Here is a 20,616-nt window from a genome sequence, read left to right on the forward strand (position 1 = left end):
ATTCTCTATAATAAGAGTATTGTAGTCATTTTTTATAAAAAAAATATTAATTTATACCATTTCAAGATTTGATTCACAATTTTTTCGGTTAAATTAATTTGTCTAGTCTAATTTTGACAAAAATAACATGCTTTAATCGATTATATATGTTAAATTTTAATTATTAAAAAATATTTTTTAAAAAAGATGTTTTAGGCGTCTTTATCTGAGTAGCTCCTTTTTTAGAAAGAACTGCAGGTGGGGTATCGCAAACTTAAGTGTACCCCCATTCACATCTGATGCAAGTTGGCATGACTTACATGGTTTGAACACATTTTTCACAACCCGAATAAAACAAATGCAACTTAATTTGGAAAACAGAAAGGTAGCAGTGAGTGGGTCTTGGAGGGGTCTCATTTGAAACTACACAGTTCGAATGGTTTGCTCGGATACGTGGTTTCCGAACTTACTGAATATCTTTCCAGTTCATCATTCGGAAATTTTTTATGATCCTTATGGTTGTCGATTGCTACGTGGGTATACAGAATTGGAACAGGCTGGGAACAGAAAGTAACTAATATTTGTAACATTTTTAAGGAAAGGGAGAGGGGAAAAATATATATACATATACATTGCTGTGTACAAATGCGGGTGTGGAATTCCAGTTCAGTTTTACAGAACGCCGAGTTTGTATAGTGGTATCCTGATCGGATCTTATAGGTTATTCTTACATGTTTTTTGTTTTTGGTATAAATTCAGGTGCAGTCAACTTTATGTGAAGTTGATAGCTAAAAGCCTTTAAATAATTTAACTGATTTGACTAAATTTTCATCTAACGACTCTTAATTATCAACTTTATGTGAAGTTGACTGCACCTGAGTTTTTACTTTTCTTTTATTATTATTAAGGTTATTCCTACATCTTTACTAAGATAACATTAGAAAACTTGATATGATTATTGCAAACTTGAGCATTTAGGGTTCTAAAAGGTTGATATTTTCCTCAATGATCAATGGTTACGTTGTTTAGATGTAGTATGTTCTTTCTTTGGACAATAGGTTCATTATCCACTATTAAATTTTATTTTTATTTAACTGCAAATAGAAAAAGGCAAAGAGAAGAGAGAGCAATATTTAAGAAATTGGACCTGATATTCTGTTAAAGTTGATTTTTTTGAAATAATTAAAGGTGAAAACGTTTATTAATAATTAAGAACTATTAGATTACAATTTAATCAAACAGTTTTTAACTATTAACTTTACATGAAAATAACTATATGTAAATTTTTATCATAATTAAATTGGTTTATAATTTTTAAATTGATCAAATTATTCTCTTGGTTTAGTCATTTACAAACTGAATTTACATTATCATCCATATGTATAAATTAAATCCAATATTAAATAAAAAAATTGCTGAGGTGCAATATGAAGATATTTTTCTCACAGAATATGAAATGTAATATTTGCAAATACAAAAAAGGCATTATACACGAATGAATTTCATGAGATTGCAAGGGATCCCGATGCAAGAACATTGGAAAGATAAGTTATTTTGACACAAACGACGCTGCCACAAGCTTAGCTACTGGCGGGAAGGAATAAAAGACAGAATAGAGAGTTAATAGAAAGTAATATTATCTTTCCAAGAATATATTAGAATTCTGTGAAGTGAGTAGTTGTAAAGTGAAGGAATGACAAATTAATTACCTTTAAATCAGTTCGGTGAAATCCATGCACAATAAAAGCAATTGATCGATTCTCACTTTATTATTTATAACTACTCTCGTTGTAGAGGATCCAATTCAAAGAGTAGAGATAGCATGACCATATGAAAATTCCTCATCCTTATATTATAACGGTAGCTTAAGGATGATGCCTCACCTAATATCCCCATGCAAAGCCGGCATTATGCAGTAATCCTGATGACATGGGAAACGTCAAGATAATATTAACAGGATGAAAGACCCAAAATGGTTATGGAATTTATTTTATTTAGTTCAAATAAAAAATTGTTTTCATATCCTCCAATTATACATTATATAAAATAGGATGGTCTCCCCACCATTGTGATGGCAAAGATCAAAGGTTAGAATTTATGAGGCATATACCTAGCATTCTCTACTCAACCTGACATCAGGATGGGGAACCTCATTTCTATGCTATTAGGAGGAGCCTCCTAACATCTAATACCGGTATTTCTGTTTCTGGTTTTGGTTTTCCAAGTCAGAATCTGCATAGATTTTGGTCTTCGGCAACATACCATGTATTTGTTTCTGCTTTGCAGAAAATCTGAATCTTAAAAAGTAACGAGTTGGTCTTTACACCGATGGAACTCAACCCCATGAGAGCCCCAGCAATTGATGGAGTCAGCATGGTTCCATTTATAGGGAATAACACTCCAGCAGCAATTGGAATCCCTACCTGTATAAAGATAGAAATATAATTATAACACACCATTTGAATAGCACATTTCCAGATATTAAAAAATCAATAGAAGCGTTGGAACAACAAATGAAGAATAATCAGTCCCAAACTGGGTTGAATATAATACAAAATGAACTAAAACTTAACTATTAGTTACAAAGTAAGTTATAACTTATAAGTATCCCCGTGGCACTGGAATAAACACACAATATAAGTTATCTTTGTTTTGTTCAAGTTATATCAACTTCAAGACACACCAAATAATAATCATGATGATAAATGCGCCAACGAGCTATAGCTCAAATGGCATAGTCTCCTCATCCTCACCTAGAGCCAGTCTTGGATTCGAGTCTCACTCCTAACTTTGGAAAAAAATAAAAATAAAATAATGATGATAAATACCCGTAAATAAAAGATAAATAAATAAATAAGAAACAGTGTTGATCAAATAATTGACACAAGAAATAACAACCACCATCAAAATCATGGCAACATTGGCAAAACAATTATGAAAAAGAAAGAAACAAAATTAGTTTTAGCATTTCCCAACATAGCAGCCTTCTTTTTTTACTTACCTGGTCCTATCCTTTCTTCCCCATCTCCCTCATGCAAGTCTTGTTATTTATCTTGTCATAACATGACTCAAAATGTCAAGTTTACACTTGCAGTACATAGCCGGTCCCAAGCCCGGATAAAGGAGGAGGGTTGTGTTAGGTCTTCGACAACCAACATAAAAATATAGCCGAACCCCCCATGACATGAATCAAAGACATTATTGCGCTAAAGCTAGGTCATTGCTCAGAAGCAACGCGCCGTATGGCTCGAGTACGGTGTCAAAGCAAGAGCCACTGCATCGGTGCCCGGATGTAGTGTTAAATGAGCAAGGGTTCTCGCGTTTTCGTGAACAGACGAGGGTAAATAAGCTAGTTCACAAAGGAAAAGGTAAAGATCGAAGCGACAGAAGGTTGAGATTTGGGACATGAAACATAGGCACTCTAACAGGAAAGTCCATGGAGGTGGTGGACTCCATGACAAGGAGGAAGATTAACATTATGTGCCTACAAGAAACGAAATGGGTTGGTGCAAAGGCTAGGGAGTTTGATTCTTCTGGTTTCAAACTTGGTATACAGGAAAGGTGAAGAATAGGAATGGAGTTGGAATAATTGTGGATAAGCAGTGGAAGAAGGACGTAGTGGATGTCAAGAGGGTGGGAGATCGGATCATCTCTATCAAACTTGTGGTGGAGGGAGGTGCTTTCCATGTGATTAGCGCCTATGCACCGCAAGTGGGTTCGGACGAACAACACAAAATAAGGTTTTGGGAGGATCTAGAGAGTTTGGTTCAAGGCATACCTTTGGGAGGTAAGATTTTCTTAGGAGGAGATTTAAATGGCCATGTTGGGAGAGAGGTGACTGGATATGGGAGTATTCACAGAGGCCATGGTTTTGGGGTGATCAATGCCGAGGGTAAAACTATTTTGGACTTTTCCTCAACTTTTGATCTTCTCATCGCAAATACATGTTTTAAAAAGAGAGACGAACATCTTATAACATATAAGAGTGGCATGACAAGCTCTCAAATCGACTTCTTTTTGTTGAGGAGAGTCGACCAGCAATTTTGCATTAACTGTAAAATTATCCCGGGAGAGAGTTTGACAACACAATATAGGGTGCTCGTCATGAATTTTCGCGTTGAGTAAAAGTTGAGAAAAAGACATCATACGAAGAACCCAAGGACGAGGTGGTGGCGGATGAAAGGTGAGGAACAAAGAAGCTTCTTAAGACGGGTAGGAGAAGAGGCAAAGTGGGATGGGAATGGAAGCGCAGAAGAGATGTGGAGGGAGATGGCAGAAAGTTATTAGAAGAACAGCAAAAGAAAGTTTTGGTGAATCTAAAGGAATAGGACCAAGAGAAAAGGAGTCCTGGTGGTGGAATGCGAGTATACAAGAAAAGATAAAGATAAAAAGAGAATGCTTTAAAGAGTGGTCTTTATGCCGCAATGCAGATAACTGGGAAAAATATAAGGCGGCTAAGAAAGAGACAAAAGTGGCTGTAAGTGAAGCAAGAACAAGAGCATATGAGGGTCTCTACCAGTCTTTGGGCACGAAAGAAGGAGAAAAAAGGTATATATAGAATCGTAAAGAGCTGTGAAAGAAGAACAAGAAATTTGGATCAGGTTAAGTGCATAAAGGATAAGGATGGAGAGGTGTTGGCTCAAAAGGAGAAGATTAATGAAAGGTGGAAGAGCTACTTCTACGAGTTATTTAATGAGGGACAGAAGACTCTTCCGAGCCTTGGTCGATTATGCACAAGGGAAGAAGATCAAAACTTTGACTACTATCGAAGGATTCGAGACTTCGAGATAAAAGAGGCTCTAAAGAAGATGAAAAATGGCAGGGCAGTAGGACCTGATAATATCCCGATTGAGGTTTGGAAGGGTCTTGGAAGAAAAGGCATCAACTGGTTAACCAAGCTTTTTAATGAGATTTTAAGGTCAAAGAAGATGCCTGATGAGTGGAGAAAGAGCACCTTGGTACCTATCTACAAGAATAAGGGGGATATACAAAGTTGCGGAAATTATAGAGGGATTAAGCTTCTGAGTCATACTATGAAGTTATGGGAAAGGGTGATAGAACGGAGGTTGAGAAAAGAGACACAAGTAACAGAGAACCAATTTGGAAATCAAAGAATATGGTCTGACATTGTTACCATTGAAATGACGAGCCATGGTGTATATATTAATTTCAACGTTTGAGTTTTGTTGCAATTGTTGGGTTTGGTATGAGTTCTTATATATAGTTGTATAATGGTGTTTATTGATTTGGAAAAAGCGTATGATAGGGTGCCAAAGGAGGTCTTATGGAAGGTTTTAGAAAAGAGGAGAGTAAGGATCGCATATATTCGGGCAATTAAAGACATGTATGATGGGGCCACAACTAGTGTGAAGACTCAAGGTGGTGTGACAGAGGAATTTCCTATTGGTATAGGATTACACCAGGGATCATCCTTAAGTCCATACCTTTTCACATTAGTCTTCGAAGTACTCACGGAGCACATCCAAGAGCCTGTGCCATGGTGCATGCTTTTTGCCGACGATATCGTTCTTATGGGAGAGTCAAGGGAAGACCTAAATAAGAAGTTGGAGTTATGGAGAGAAGCTCTAGAAGTGTATGGTCTGTGCATAAGCCGTAGCAAGACGGAATATATGGAATGTAAGTTCAGTCTGAGAAGGGAAAACTCCAATATAGAGGTGAAAATTGGAGAGAACACCCTACGAAAAGTTAAAAGTTTTAAGTATCTTGGGTGCATCATACAGGATAATGGAGAGATTGAAGATGATGTAAATCATAGGATCCAAGCAGGTTGGTCAAAATGGCAGAGTGCATTTGGTTTTATATGCGACAAAAAAGTGTCTTTAAAACTTAAAGGTAAATTCTATCGCACCGCTATAAGACCGGCTATGCTGTATGGTACGGAGTGTTGGGCGGCTAAAGGGGAGCACGAACATAAGTTGAGTGTGGCAGAGATGAAGATGTTGAGATAGATGAGTGGTCATACGCGATTGGATAAAATAAGGAATGAAGATATAAGGGAGAGAGTTGGAGTAGCACCTATTGTGGAAAAGATGGTTGAATCGCGTCTCAGGTGGTTTGGACATGTAAGAAGAAAACCGATAGAACATCCAGTCAGGAGGGTGGATGAGATGGAAGATGGACAAAGGGCGAAAGGCAGAGGAAGACCTAAGAAGACCATCCATGAGGTGGTCAAACGAGATCTATATGTAAACGGTCTCTCTGTAGACATGATACATGACAGAGCACAATGGCGTCGTTTGATTCATGTAGTCGACCCCACGTAGTGGGACAAGGCTTTGTTGTTGTTTGTATTTTTAACTCACTAAATCATAATATTTTTTTTGTATTTTAGGTTCGATTTTTAAAGATTTTAAAACTCAATAAAAATCAACTATTTATGCTACAATCATTGTTTTACTTTTTTGTTTAAAACTAAAGCCAATAAATCGCGAGTTCTTTGCTAGTTTTATTTTTGTTTAAAATATTTATAAATCCCATGCTTTATATTAGAGGTGAGAGGACAGAATAACAGAAAATTTATGTTTAGAAGAATTTGATAATTTCAGTTTTTATATAATTTTGATAAGTATTATCTATATAAAAATCAAGAGTAATTATATCTTTGTATAAGGTGGTATCCCATATTTGTATGTGTGCTTCACAGGGCAAAGTATATAATTACCAGACTTTTGGATTAAATAACTTGTGATATTTTTTAGTTTTATTTATATTAAAATAAAATAATATTATCCTTGTTTTTAATTAAATATGAACGAAGGATATATATCTTTTACGTCCTGAAATTTTTAATATAATTTAGTATAGAAAAATTATATGATATATAGATATAAGAATACGATTGTCATTGTGAATAAATAAATAATTTAAATACAATAAAATCAAATAGAAAAATAAAAAATTATGATATTGTAAAAATTGGTTACATATATTATATAAAAAAAATTAAAACAATCCAACATATAAACTATTTTATTTCAACTGATAGTCAATTTCATATTTCAATTTTGAAATTAAAATTTTTTGTCTAAATTATATATAAGCCTTATTAAGATTTTTTGTCTAAATTTTATCCAACCCAATAGTATGAAAAAGGAAAGAAGGAAAGAAAAAAGTTTCTGAACTTTGATGGGCCTAAGCCCAATACAATTTTATTGGAAGGGGTAGCCCATAATGTGGCGAAGAAAACCTGTACACAGGGATATATAGAAGCTCTAGGGTTTTGCGTTTTGCATTGTGGGGGAAGAAAGAAATCACATACAGAGCCGCAAGGGAGAGAGAGAAAACCCTAGTAGCAAAAATGAAGACTATTCTCTCGTCTGAGACCATGAACATCCCCGAAGGCGTGAGCATCAAGGTTCACGCTAAGGTCATTGAAGTGGAAGGTCCCAGGGGGAAGCTTGTTCGTGATTTCAAGCATCTCAACCTTGATTTCCAGCTCATCAAGGACGAAAATGGCCAGAAGAAGCTCAAGATCGATGCTTGGTTTGGCTCTCGCAAGACCTCCGCCGCCATCCGTACTGCCCTCAGCCATGTCGAGAACCTCATCACCGGCGTCACTAAGGGATACCGTTACAAGATGAGGTTCGTCTATGCTCACTTTCCGATTAACGCAAGCATTTCCAACAACAACTCCTCCATCGAGATCCGCAACTTCCTTGGCGAGAAGAAGGTTAGTGTTTCCTTTCCTCTTTCTATTTGATCTTTTTCTAATCTCAGATCATAGTAGGAAAATGAATTAGGTTTTCTAATTTTGCAGGATGATGTAAACTGTGATGTTAGTTATTTTAATTCCTTAGTTATTGAACTGTTCATAAGGTTTACCAGCTTGCTGTGTGCTGTGTAATGTGTTCATAGATTTTTTTTTTCAACTTTGCTTTGTTGATTGTTTGTATTGTTAGTTATTTTAATTTCTGAGATATTGAACTGTTTATAATGTATTGATAGGTGAGGAAAGTGGACATGCTTGAGGGAGTGTCTGTGGTTAGATCTGAGAAGGTTAAGGATGAGCTCGTATTGGATGGAAATGACATTGAGCTTGTATCAAGGTCATGTGCCCTCATTAACCAGGTTCATTCTTTCTCCTTTATTATTCACTTGCAAACTGTCAAACAGTTTAAATTTCGCTCTTGCCTGTATTCTAATTGTAAGTTTTCTTTTTCTGTTGATTTAACAGAAATGCCATGTGAAAAACAAGGATATTAGGAAGTTCCTTGACGGTATCTATGTCAGCGAGAAGGGAACAATAGTTGAAGAGTAGATGGTGAAAGACTAGCCTTTTTTTTTAATTTTATTTTCAATGATGCTTCTGTTGTTCATGGATTGCTTCCTGTTTAGTGGTTTGGAGATTATTGAGATTTTGGGTTTTACAATTTTGTGTTTTATCAAAGTTATATCATTTTGGAACATCTTATTTAATGTTAGTGCCTCTATATGCATTGGGTCGCTCTACTACTTAAAGAAGAGGATTTATACTTTTCATCATGATTGAATATTAGTTGTTAGCATAGTAAGAATGGGAGAGCTGTAGCAGATTGTAATTCGGGAAGCCGCTGCTTCTTGAACCTCTGCTTTGTTCTGTTCGGCCACTTTTTCCTTGTTTCTATTCTTTTAGACACCAAAAAACTTAGCACAGTAAGGAATTAACAAACGTTTTGCTAGTTGAATTGATACAACCGTGAAGAACAATAAATTCAGCACACCTAGTTGTTATGTTGTTTTTAAGATGGAAAGAAATGATAATTAACAACGGAAGATATTCACCATATTTTATACTGTGGTGTCATAATCATGTTATTTTTTCTTTGAATTAATATTTTACTGATCGAAAAATAAAACCGTTTTGAAAAGGAAAAGGAAAGCCATAGTAAGGTTATCACCTATCAGTTATTATGGAGTAATAGAAAATTTTTTGGTGGTAAATGGTAATAGTCATAGAGAATGATGTAAAATCTGTGTGGTCTGTGGTGGTGACAGTAGTGGATGATCAATCTATTTTTCTTTTATTTATTTTGAATAATAATGCTGAGATGATATAATTTTTTAAAAATTGTCTCTTGGCTTTATCTAATATAATACACATTTTGCCATTTATGCCTTTAGTCTGTATTGTGAAAAAAAATGTGTACATTAATATTTATTTTGATATCTTGAAAGTAATTTTATAATTCAATAAACAAATTTATTAGAATAGAAAAATTATGTATCGAATAAAAAAAGATTTTGATGTGAGAAGTTTCAGACTTTTTAAGTAAACTTTTATAGACATCTAAAACTTACAAGTTTATTTAAGATATTTGTCGTTTACAGCTGTGCCTCCCGACGTGTTTTGAGTCGTTGGTGTGACATACTCATACTTGTCATTCATTTCACATATATATATATTTTTTTAAAATTTGATTTACATTGTGTTGGATTGCATTTTGCGAGTCCAAATCAGAATCTTCAATTTTCATTTCGAATTTTCTAACATATAACGCGCGTCATATGTAAAAACCGAGCTGAAGATCAGAATTGAGAGAGGGATATGTGATAGAAGTACAGATAGAATTGGTTAGAAAATGAACTTCTCATTGTGCAGAAAATAGAAGGGAAAAAATCACTATACAATATGCCTAACTACTTCTATATATAGTTCTCACTAATGGCTAATTAACTTAGCTCAACTACAAATAACACAACTAACTATTAGTTACAACTTGCCAAAGAATATGCTAAAACAACAAAGTTAACTAATTAACATCTTCATCATCCTCATCATCCTCCCTCAAGCGGGGAATGCAAATCAAGCATTCCCAACTTGTTGAGTAGCAAACCAAATGGTCGTGGGACAAGTGCTTTTGTGAGCAAATCAGCTGTCTGGTTAGCTGATGTTACTGGCAGCAAGTTAAGCACACCACACTGCTAATGGAATCTGCAGCTGTGTGGTTTTCTTAAGCAGAACGGTTTCCTCAAATCCAGTCATGATCATTCTTCTTTTACCAAGCGCACCAGCAGTGGACTAGCGGTGATCCTTGTGAATGCGGATGATTTAGTGTTATTCGGAGACAATGCAGTTGAGATTAATGCCATTAAGAAAGCCATGGATGATGAATTCAGCATCAAGGATTTGGGAAGACTGAAGTACTTCCTCGGAATGGAGGTAGCACGCAGTTCTCAGGGTATTGCTTTGTACCAAAGGAAGTATACCTTGGATCTACTTGATGAATTTGGGATGGTGAAGGCAAAACCAGCAAGTGTGCCTAATTCCTTGGAAGAGAATTTATTCCTCCCCTTTTGATTGAAGCAATGTTCTTGGATCTGTAGTTGCTGTTTTCCAATCCTTCTGTAGGTATGTTCCTGCAAGAAAAGCACTGGAAATAGTCCAATCTCTGGAACTCGGGCCATAATTGACCATGATTCTTGTCATCTTGGATTGATGATCTTCCCATATATACATCTCTTTCTCTCTGACAATAGCAAGAAAATAGAATCACGCATCAAGACATCAATTCTACAGTATACTCCTTTTTCACATTATTGTTCACTTTAGAAATTTGATACATTCATAAATCAATCATATCTGGTCACAACTGATTATGGATAAACAGATTTCTACAAGTGACAGATATTGTGGAATGAAGGGATTAAATAAGAAAATTTTCATCTGTGAAATAAAGGAAAAGAAACTACCAACCTGAGATGAACTCCTGTATTCATCTCCATAAATTTTATCATTCATCTCTGAGCCCTTATAAATTACAATGGCTCCTTTTTGTTCATCCGGACCAGTAGGTTGCTGCTCCAGTTTGGGGCCAAACACTGCCTTATATCTGTTGAAGAGAACCGAAACATAATATATGTCATTTTAAAAATTTGAAATATTCATAATGAATATGGAAACAAGTAGTATCCATATACATTTAGTTACGAATATACGAAATTTGGAAGAATAAGTAATTCATATCACTTGCAAGTTTGGATTGATTGAGGAATTTGAAACCAACGAATCTGAAGATTTTCTTCTTGATGATGATCTGCAACTTGGCATTGATGGCAATGATACAACAGGAAGAGGAGGCTCTGTGGCCCCAACTTTCAGCCATTGCTTGTAGTACAAAGCAAAGAGACTAGTTCCAGCATCCATTTTTTCATTGTAGACTTTGCTCAACACCTTCATTTTCCTTTTGTTATCACCATGATCTTCATTTGAAAGAGACTCAATCTCCTTGTTTTACCAAATTTTGAGATGGAGAAGATGGGGAAGAAACAAGTGCTCCCAAAGATCAGGAATCAGGTATGTTCTAGCCATACTTGGAGAATCACAAAACACTTGAAGTAAATGCTTTGAGGAAACTCTCTCTTTCTTCAACATCTTATAAGCTATTGCCAAGTAAATTTGAGCACAAGCAGAAAGATGAGAATCTTTAGCATTCAAAGAGGAAGCAACTATTATGGTTAATATCTCAATGGAATTCTTCAAGCTTTTGATCAACATAACTTGCCTCATTCTTCCATGATCTTCTACCAATTTATCAACTTTCCCCATGCCCATTTCCAAATTCTCAAAAACCTCATCATTTGAGTCCTCTCTTCTTCTCTCCATCACAGAACTGCATCTTTCCCTGATTTTTCTCCTGAAAAGTTCATCTTTTACATATCTTCCAATGTAGCCACTGAGGATTTTCATCACTGCTCCAATAGCAACTTCATCCATTCTTGAATCTTCTACCACCAGAGACCTAGAGTTTGATCTCTCAGAAGCTGAACCAGGCCTCTTGAACTGAGATGCAGAAGAGCCATTTCTTACCTATACAAGTAAGAGTATTAAATATGATAGTAGTATTTGAAGCATTTATGCAAACAATATGCATACATGAATAAAAATGAAGCATTTATGATATCATATATTCTTACAGTGGATTTCTCTGACTTGTGCTTTGATGAAGCAACACTTCTAGGATCATGACGTATGGATGAAGGAAGTGATAGCTTCTTCTTGTGTGAGGCTCCATCAGAGGGAAGAAGTTCAGCAAAGGAAGACGCCATTGGTGAATGCCAATTATTATTATTATTATGGTTTTTCAATGATGACATTTTCTTTCTTTATAATCTTAGGATTCAGAAGAAAGAAACCAATAAAAAAGATAACACAGAAAGACAGCTAGACTGTGGAGAGATATATATCCTTTAGATGAAGAACATCAAGTTTTCCAAGTCAGGATGCAACCTATAAAATCCCTGCTCAAAAGAAGCCTTAGAAGATGAGGATCCTACTGATTTCATAGATTGCATCCCAACCCTTGCTTCATGGTATAATCGTCCTCTATAAGCAGCGAGGTCAGCATAGTACACTGGAGGGACTAACGATACAGGTTTAGTGCACTTTGCAAAGGTGAAGCACATGTCATATATAAGCTTCTGCAATTCATCAGATTTAAACCTGTGTTCATCCCATAAAACGTGGTAGTGAGTAGGCTTGCTGGTGCCTATGCTTCCATAGTAACTACAAAGGTAAAAGTCAAACTCAAAAGGGTGAGTAACTTTTGCATCAACAACTGTTCCTGGCAGAACATTGCCAGTGGAAGATCCATCCCTCCTACCCTCTGGAAAGAATCGAGTTTGATGTCGTTTTTGTGCTACAATAAGAGTGATAGTTGGGAAGTAATTTAATCTCTGGAATTCTCTCTTCAAATCCTGTAGCTCTTCGTTAAGAACCATATCAAACTGGTACTCACTCACCCCATCACGAAAAATGATGATTTTTTCAGGCCTGACTCCATTCATCCTTCTATAACATGCAACAAGCTCAAAGCAAACTTCCCCAAAGTTGAGTATTTTCTCGCTCCGATTGTACTGAGGGCAAACACGTGCTGCGTAGCGATTTGCTGCAGGCCAATTAACAGTTGCAACCACAGCAGCAATTGATGGACTCTTGGTGTCCCGAGAACCAGGATGATTGACATCAGCCCCAACAAACATAACATGCCTATCTTCCTCAAAGTAAGGGAACATATTGTTGAGCTCTACATTACTGCCTCCAAGCTTGGCATTGATCTTGAGGGCCAGATTAGTATAAAATAGGTCATCCCCTTCATTAGCACTATGAGATAAGCAGCATTGTGTCACTATACCAACTTTGGTCTCAGAAATCCACTTAAGGTACTTGTAACCTGGACTTTTCTTAGTCATCACACACAGGAGAAATTGCATGTGACCATGATTCTGTTTACAAGTATTGCTAATCTTTTGAAGTAATTCAGAGAGCAAATCATTCCTTGCAAGTATCTGCATTGAAGATTCTTCATACCAAATGGGCTCCTGCATGTTTATACCCATTCTTTCGTATTTACCAATAAGCTTTTTAACGAATTCGTTGACTCTCAATTGGTGCCTATATGACCCAGAACTAGTAAAATCAAGAATGGCCCAACAATCAACTGGTTTGCCTTCTGCCATTGATCTTCCAAGAAGGTTCCAATTACATTTCTCTAGATCCAACGATATCTTGATAGCCTTGCCATTTGGATCACCTAGCTTTAATTCTGGGGGGGCAATGACACGTCCTAGAATGGTTGTCATGTTCGTGTTCACTTTCATTCCAAAATTTGTTATCACACCACCACTGACAATATAAAAAATATAAGTGAAATTTGTCTCAGATAAATTGAGAGAAATAGCGGATCAAAATCACAAACATTTCCACAAACATTGAATGAATAATCCTCTAGAATTCCACATATTCTTACGTTCATATATGTTTTTCAAATTATCACTAATATATTGACATGAAAAAGATAAAAGGAGAACATCCAACCATTAAAAAGTAATGCTAAACATGTGCAGGTTTGCACTCATTGCTAAATTATACCGATGTTTACACAGTTCAGTCATCACATCTTTTCTGTATTGTTATGTTCCATGTAGTCCATCCTACCAAGTAGAATAAACTTAACAATTAGGAACACAATTGCTGCCAACCTCATCTAGTAGGATAAGGCTTGGCAGTTGTTACTGTTAGGATCACAATCAAACATAATACTCTTTGGTCATCTTCCAAGGAAATGAAAGATTCAAGACTGCAAGCTTGAATCTGATGGAGTTTGAAGGTTCAGGAACAAGCAAGTGTAATGAAGAAATATTGTAGAAGAAGAGATTACTTGACTGTGAAGTTACTGAATATTGTTCACATAATAGCACTGAATCATATATCTATAACAGTGACTGTAAGTTTTACTTATACATACTAGTACACTAGACTTTAACAGAATCACAAACACTACTAAGCTAACAGCCTAACCAATATAACTAACCACTAACCAATTACATGCATACCCTTTACGGAAAGCTGACACATTGTTTTACTAGTTTAGGATGTAGAGTGAAAATGTTAGTCTTATCAACTGGGAATTACTTTTCTTCCTACCATTAAACTTCTTTTGGCGAATCTCTTGGCTAGATGATCCAAAAGTTTAACAACTTCCATATTGTCATTTGCATCAACACAATAATTAGATGGGCCTCCTAGTTGCAATAGTGCTTGAGGGGCTAATCATATAGCAATGTCTATGGAGGCATCCTAACCAAGAGCTATAGAAGTTGCATGGAAGCATATGAGAATTGCCAGATATTTAGCAATTTTGAGTGACAAAGGGTGTTTTCAAAAAAAAAAATGTGGGGCTTAGGAGTTTATGTGCACTTTCTAAACCATTATAGCTTAGTGCACACATCAGCAAAAAAATGAAAGATGCAAACTGAAACTACTCTTTATTAACGATCCTAAACCTACAGCTCTCATTCCATAAAGTTGTAACTAGAAACAAAGGAAAGGTAATAATGTGAGTACGACAAGGCGTAAACAGCCAGAAAAAATACAATTGAAATGATATTTTACTTACCCGCAAGGTCCATCATTTGAGTGCACCATCTTTTGTATTGCACTCTCCCTCTCAGTTGGGTGAGCTAGTGACAGTGCTTTCAATGTCTTTGCAGAATCTGCATCCAGACGTTCTTTAGGATATTTTTGCCCCCCAACCAAAACACAGAATTCCATAGGTACATAGTTCTTCTTGTTGCCTTTCCCTAAGTCTAAACAGGGAATATCTTTGTATACAATGTCTTTCCCATATTTGTCTCTAAAAAAGCTAAGAAGACTAGCATTCTTTGAGAGATTCCACCCCTCAGCATTGTCAATGGGAAAAGTGACGTACCTTGCATTCTGAGGTGTTAATCTCACAACAGTATATTTCTGTTTGGATTTACGATGAGTCACACTAACTTTCAATCCAATAAGTGCATCTTCAACATCCTTTCTGAAGTATTCAAATTCCTCCAACTTAAAATTATGTATATGCTCATGCAAGAAATCCAAGACTGACACTTGCTTTCGGAAAGCCAACACAGAGTAGTCTACGCATAGGGACAGACCCTGCGATGTAGGCTTTAAACTATGCTGAAACCCACCAACAGCAATTATGCCGCGGTGAAGATCTTTCAGTGTCATAGGGGGATAGAAGTGTCGTCCCACTGCAACAGTGCGCCTAGATGGATTCTCCTTGACCACCACATCCATCCCTTGTAAAATATCCCTGGGAATTGAGAGGCTGTGACCATTAAGATAGTCCATTAGCTTGCGAAGCCTGTATGTATTAACAAGTGTTAAGGTAACACTATATGTAAGGGTCTTTTCATCATCTCCTTCAGAAAGCTCCACAGTAAAGGTTTCTTCCGGTAATTGTATTGCACTAAAGATATTCTTTGCACCATCATATGCAGTCATATCCAAGGGTAATCTCTCTGGATCATCAGAAAACAATTTATCTCTAATCATGGACAGATCAGATTTTGATAATTTCTGAGGCCGGCCATGCTTTGAGGGAAACTTTGGTTTAACGCCAACATTGTAATGCATTATTACACTCTCTGGATTTAACTTCACAAGGAAATGATTAACACGGAGTTTGTTAGTTAGAATTGCCAATGTGCCACCATTGTCGGGTCTCCGAATAGGTGAAAGCTTATCCTTCCTTTCGAGGGTACTACATGGGGTAGCAAACTGTCTGGATATTTGCAGTCTTTCTAGTTTGGGAGCTTGAGAATCTGCAAGGCAAAGTAGACTTAAATACTTCATACATACTAATAGTGCTGCGCACAGAACTAACAGCTAGGGGGACAAAAGCTACAAGTCATGTGCTGATGATATAATAATCCTAGCTTGTTATATATAAATTAATTTATGGTATAAAAAAGAAACCATCAATTCCTAGTAAATTCCCTAATTCAGCTTTGGGAATTTATAAATCTTACTAATGTTATTCCTTCCTAGTGCTAATGTGTCTAATATAACTAGGAAAATTTTGATGATCATGTTCAGTTTTGCATTGTACTATTACTATTGATACCTGAATCATAGAACATAAAAATGGTGAGAAACATAGAGAGAGTATGCACCATTGTAGATACCTGAGGGAAGTCGCCAAAAGTCAGCATGGTCAGCAGCGCTGGAAGTTCTAGAACCTTCACTGCCGGAACTCGAGCTCTGCGGCTTCGGAGAATACTGATTCTGGTTCCAGAACGAAGAAGTGGGCCTCGGTAGCCTCCGTGCCGGTTCCGGTTCCGGAGAAGAAGTTGTTGTCGTCGTCGGGGGCCTCGGGCGGCGCCATTCTGGTTGGAGAAGGAGCTCACGCGGTTGTTCAGCGGCGGTGGCAGAATACTGAGGGTGAGAAGGAAGGGCTGCTGGCGGCGGTTGCGTCGATCGTCGCCATTGGGGTTGGAGAGTGATGTTTGAGTGTGAGGTTGTGGGTGATGTTAAGGGACGACGCCATTGTGGTTGAAGATTGAGCTCCGGCTGTCGTTGTTGGCGGCGTAGCCCTCTTCCGCCGTGACCGCGGCCGTCACCACCGGATTCCATTGGAAGGAGAGGGGTTTAAGTTAACTGAGGGCCGAATAGAACTTAAAAGAGATGCATTCAGAGTAAAGTTTGAATTTCATCTTAAAAAATAAAGTATAATTTTTTATTTTTTAAATAATTTTTTTATATTTATTTTTAATTTTATTTATAATATAAATAATAAAAAATTACATCTTATTTTATAAAATAAAATTTAAATTTTAAAAAATTTAAATTCAACTTAAAATGATATTAACTATCATTTTTTTTCTTTTTTCTTTAAAAAAAAAGAAAGAAAAAAAGAGAAATAGAAAAGTGGGTCTGTTTCTGCCATCTGGTATCTGCTGTGTCCTCTGTGTTTGACTCACCTTACTTCATACATACGGCCACGAAATAAAAAGGGGAAAATGAAGTTAGATAATTATATTTTAATATTTATTAATAAAATATTTTATACAATAATATTTTTAAATATCTTTCTAATAATATGATGTACACCATGATAGATCTAAAAATATTTGACAGTAAAAATAAAATATATATAACATAATTGTTGAATTTTTTCCGTTATAAATTATTAAAAATATTTATTTTTGAAAAATTCAGTTTTGATCTTTATTTATATGAATGCACGTTTTTTCTTTATTTCCGTCTTATAAGAAGTCGCGAGCTATGGCAATCTCTTTTGAGTAATGTGCTACTTGTCCTAAAGAGTTATAGATCAACACAACTGAAACATCACAGTAAAAATACCTACAAAAGATATTTCAACGGTTAAGTCAATAAAATGTATTTTTTTTAGAATATTATCACTTAGCATAAGACTTAAATTAGAAGCTGAACCTATTCCGAGATAGTGTGCTCGATTTTATATGCGATTATGTTACCCGTTGTGTTGATAGGTCCGAAATTCTTGATTGGTTATTAAGTGTTGTTCGTAGCGAGTTGAATTCGCTGACTGCGTTTGATTATTCAAACTCTGGGTCTGATCTTATCGTTTGTATTTCGAGATATTCGGGTTGCTTAGGTGGCCGAGGTATAGGTTACGCATCATAACCCCCAAGTTTGCCTTGGACAAAACGAAGACGAGCTTTTTGTGGATGTTCCATATACCTCGGCCCTTGGATTTCATGTTTGTATTGGTGCCTGTAGCCCCCAAACTCTGCTTGGTTCTGTATGGGATATGAAACGTGTTGCATTTAATTGTTGTGTTGTTTTTCGCGCCTTTTTGATTGATTGATGTGAAAGGTTTTCCGCTTCTCGAGGCACCCCTGTCCATTTGATTCAAAAATGGGTTAATGCTTGTTATTGGATGATTCAGATCGAAAGTTGTTTGTTTTTTAACCATTCAACCACGTTGTTACTTTTTCTTCTTGTAACCTCTCGTGTCATTTCTGGACATTGTTGGATTTTCTTGAGAAAAAAACTTGTTTTTCTTTTTACAGAATGAGTTAAAAAGGTTAGTGCTGACATTTATTTTTTTGTTGCTATTTCTTACTTGTCATTTCCTTTCTACTTGTTCTTGATGGAAAAAAGAAAAAGTTGTCATTGACGAACATGATCCGTGTAGTTGGGTTGACGCTAGAGTTAAGGATTACGTATCTCAATTTGATGATGAGGAGTCGGTGAAAATGTTGGGGTCAGATGTATAGGTGAGGAAAGGAAGTAACCTTAGAATTGAATTATTACTTTGTCAAAAAGATGATCGTGTTTGTGACCGGCTGAGTGATTGGTCTTTCTTCTATATGTACAGTTGTCTTTTTACAAAGTTAGGTGTTAGGCTTCCCTTTACCGAGTTTGAGTGTGGGGTCTTGTACTGATAAACTGTGCTCCGACTCAACTTCATCTAAATTCCTGGGGGTTTGTGAGGGCCTTTCAAATATTGATGGAGTTACTAGGTCATCCACCGTCTCTTAGGTTATTCTTTTCCTTATTCCAAGCTAAAGGGGTTAGTCGTGGGTTGTGGGTCAATCTGAGTAGCCATCCCCGTCGTGTGATATTTTGTTTGTACAAATCTTCTTTCAAAGACTTCAAGTTCATGTTTGTTAAGGTTAGGAGTGTTCCTGAGGAGCTCCCTTTTTATTTGAACGAGCACCTTGTGGAGAGGTTTCCTTTGTCATGGCGTCCTGAACCCTACCAAGTGTTGGATGTAGATGATAGGTTTCTAGACGATGATCTTGTAATGGAATTTTTTTTGAATCGTTGGGTTCAAAAGGTTTATTGTCTATTTCCGAGTTGTTGAAGTGGGAGGTTGACAGGCAGGCTGTGTTGGATTATATAGGTAATTCAAGATGCTGAAGTTTGTTATTTTATTTTTTGTGTTGGTCTGATTCTATATTGTTTTCAATTTGTAGCTGAGAGAGCTCTGACCATCACTACTGCTGGACTGAAATCTTTTTTCAGCCAGCGAAAAAAGAATAAGAAAGAGGGTTCAACAACAAACATTGAAAAAGATGATGGGGCTGTTGTGTTACAAACTGGGCCGAACCCCAAGGCAAAAAGAAAGAGGGATCAAGCGAAAGAAAAACTCACTGATGTTCTCGAGGTTAAAGGGGAGTCCTCGGCCAACCTGCAAATGGTTGAATCTGCCTATGAATCACAAAAGAGATTGCATGGATATGTTAAGGATGAGCATTCTCGGTCCCTATGGGCGAAGCTTTTCCCATTTACGACCTTGGCTAACGAGCTCTGTCGATTTCCTGAGGACATGAAAATGATTGATGAGGTTGGTCGTGCTGGAGTGAGCCACTTTCTTCATGTATATCTAACTACTTTTCAATATTTGTTCATTTCTGGTCTGTCTTTTAATGGGATCTCTCTTTTTAGGTGATTGGTGCTCGAATTGTAGCTATCGGTAGGTCAGAGGAGCTGTCTTGTTTGAAGGAAGAAAAAGAGGTTTTGGATGTTGCTGAGCTGTTTGCTACTGTGCAAAAGAAGGATAAAGTAATTGCTGAGCTTTCCTCTTCCTTGGCTCAAAAAGAGGCAAAGGTTGTTGAGGCGAGGCGTCTTCAGCTTTCGTCCTGTGAGCAAATAGAAACAATGAAGACTGAGAATGATCAGTTGTCGGCTAGGGTGAAGGAGTTGGATATTGAAATCTATGAGGCCTTTGCTCAGGGCTTTGACCAAGCCGTGTATCAAGTCAAAGTGTTGTTCCCAGAGGCCGACGTATCCAAATTTGATGCAACTAAAGTTGTTGCAAACAATGAGCTGCTGGTAGATGATGAAGCGATGGGGGAGAAAGAGAGTGAGAGCTCTAGTATTGGTGACAAAGCGGAGTAGATCCAATGGTTTTTTGTTTGTTGATTACTTTAGAAGACTATGTTTTAATAAGCTTGTTTGTTGATTATGGCCGAGTATGAAGCTCGGTCTTCTTTTGACTAGTGATTTTTTGCGTTTGTACTTTGACTGTTTGTTTACATGATATGAATAGTGGGTAGATAATTTGTATTGGAATGAAATATATTGTGTTGTATGGATTTTGTGGCGTCCGGCCTCATTAAAACCCTCTTTGAGTAAAAACCCCTTTTTTAGGGAAAACCATCAAAGTGGAAAAATGAGTACCTTCATCCGCTATTGTTGATAATGTTTTATGATTGATACAACCTTAAAGAAGAAATATTCCAAGTCCCTAAAATGGGATCCCCCCTCCTTAGTGACTCTAATTTGTAAGCTCCTTTTCAGAGGATTTTTATTACTCGGAACGGTCTTTCCCAATTTGCAGCAAGTTTGCCATGTGCTGGAGGTCTCCGTGC

General features: G+C 36.6%; 2 protein-coding genes and 1 long non-coding RNA gene across 4 annotated transcripts; 1 reads left to right on the forward strand and 2 right to left on the reverse strand.

Annotated features, from left to right (window-relative positions):
- Nucleotides 1–1,405: 1,405 nt before the first annotated feature.
- Nucleotides 1,406–2,396, reverse strand: LOC107483102 (uncharacterized). The gene is made up of 3 exons (XR_001590809.3): nucleotides 2,090–2,396; nucleotides 1,689–1,900; nucleotides 1,406–1,566 (listed from the first exon to the last, which is right to left on the reverse strand). It is a non-coding gene; the product is annotated as an uncharacterized LOC107483102 (long non-coding RNA).
- A 4,832-nt stretch (nucleotides 2,397–7,228) lies between these two features.
- On the forward strand, nucleotides 7,229–8,415 carry LOC107483108 (60S ribosomal protein L9). The gene is made up of 3 exons (XM_016103719.3): nucleotides 7,229–7,669; nucleotides 7,945–8,067; nucleotides 8,174–8,415. The coding sequence occupies exons 1-3, from the start codon at nucleotides 7,298–7,300 to the stop codon at nucleotides 8,255–8,257; spliced, it is 579 nt and encodes a 192-aa protein (XP_015959205.1). The 5' UTR covers nucleotides 7,229–7,297; the 3' UTR covers nucleotides 8,258–8,415.
- A 1,886-nt stretch (nucleotides 8,416–10,301) lies between these two features.
- On the reverse strand, nucleotides 10,302–16,905 carry LOC107483109 (protein argonaute 2). 2 transcript variants are annotated; one of them, XM_016103720.3, is made up of 6 exons: nucleotides 16,438–16,905; nucleotides 14,874–16,074; nucleotides 11,893–13,600; nucleotides 10,946–11,785; nucleotides 10,673–10,808; nucleotides 10,302–10,445 (listed from the first exon to the last, which is right to left on the reverse strand). In XM_016103720.3, exons 1-3 carry the CDS (start codon nucleotides 16,883–16,885, stop codon nucleotides 12,166–12,168), a joined length of 3,084 nt encoding a protein of 1,027 aa, XP_015959206.1. In that variant the 5' UTR covers nucleotides 16,886–16,905; the 3' UTR covers nucleotides 10,302–10,445; nucleotides 10,673–10,808; nucleotides 10,946–11,785; nucleotides 11,893–12,165. The 2 variants fall into 2 exon arrangements, with proteins under 2 accessions (XP_015959206.1, XP_052116018.1); XM_052260058.1 differs by having other exon boundaries at nucleotides 16,426–16,905.
- Between the last annotated feature and the right edge of the window lie 3,711 nt (nucleotides 16,906–20,616).

This window comes from Arachis duranensis, chromosome 4 (assembly GCF_000817695.3).
Source record: "Arachis duranensis cultivar V14167 chromosome 4, aradu.V14167.gnm2.J7QH, whole genome shotgun sequence".
NCBI classification, from domain to species: domain Eukaryota; kingdom Viridiplantae; phylum Streptophyta; class Magnoliopsida; order Fabales; family Fabaceae; genus Arachis; species Arachis duranensis.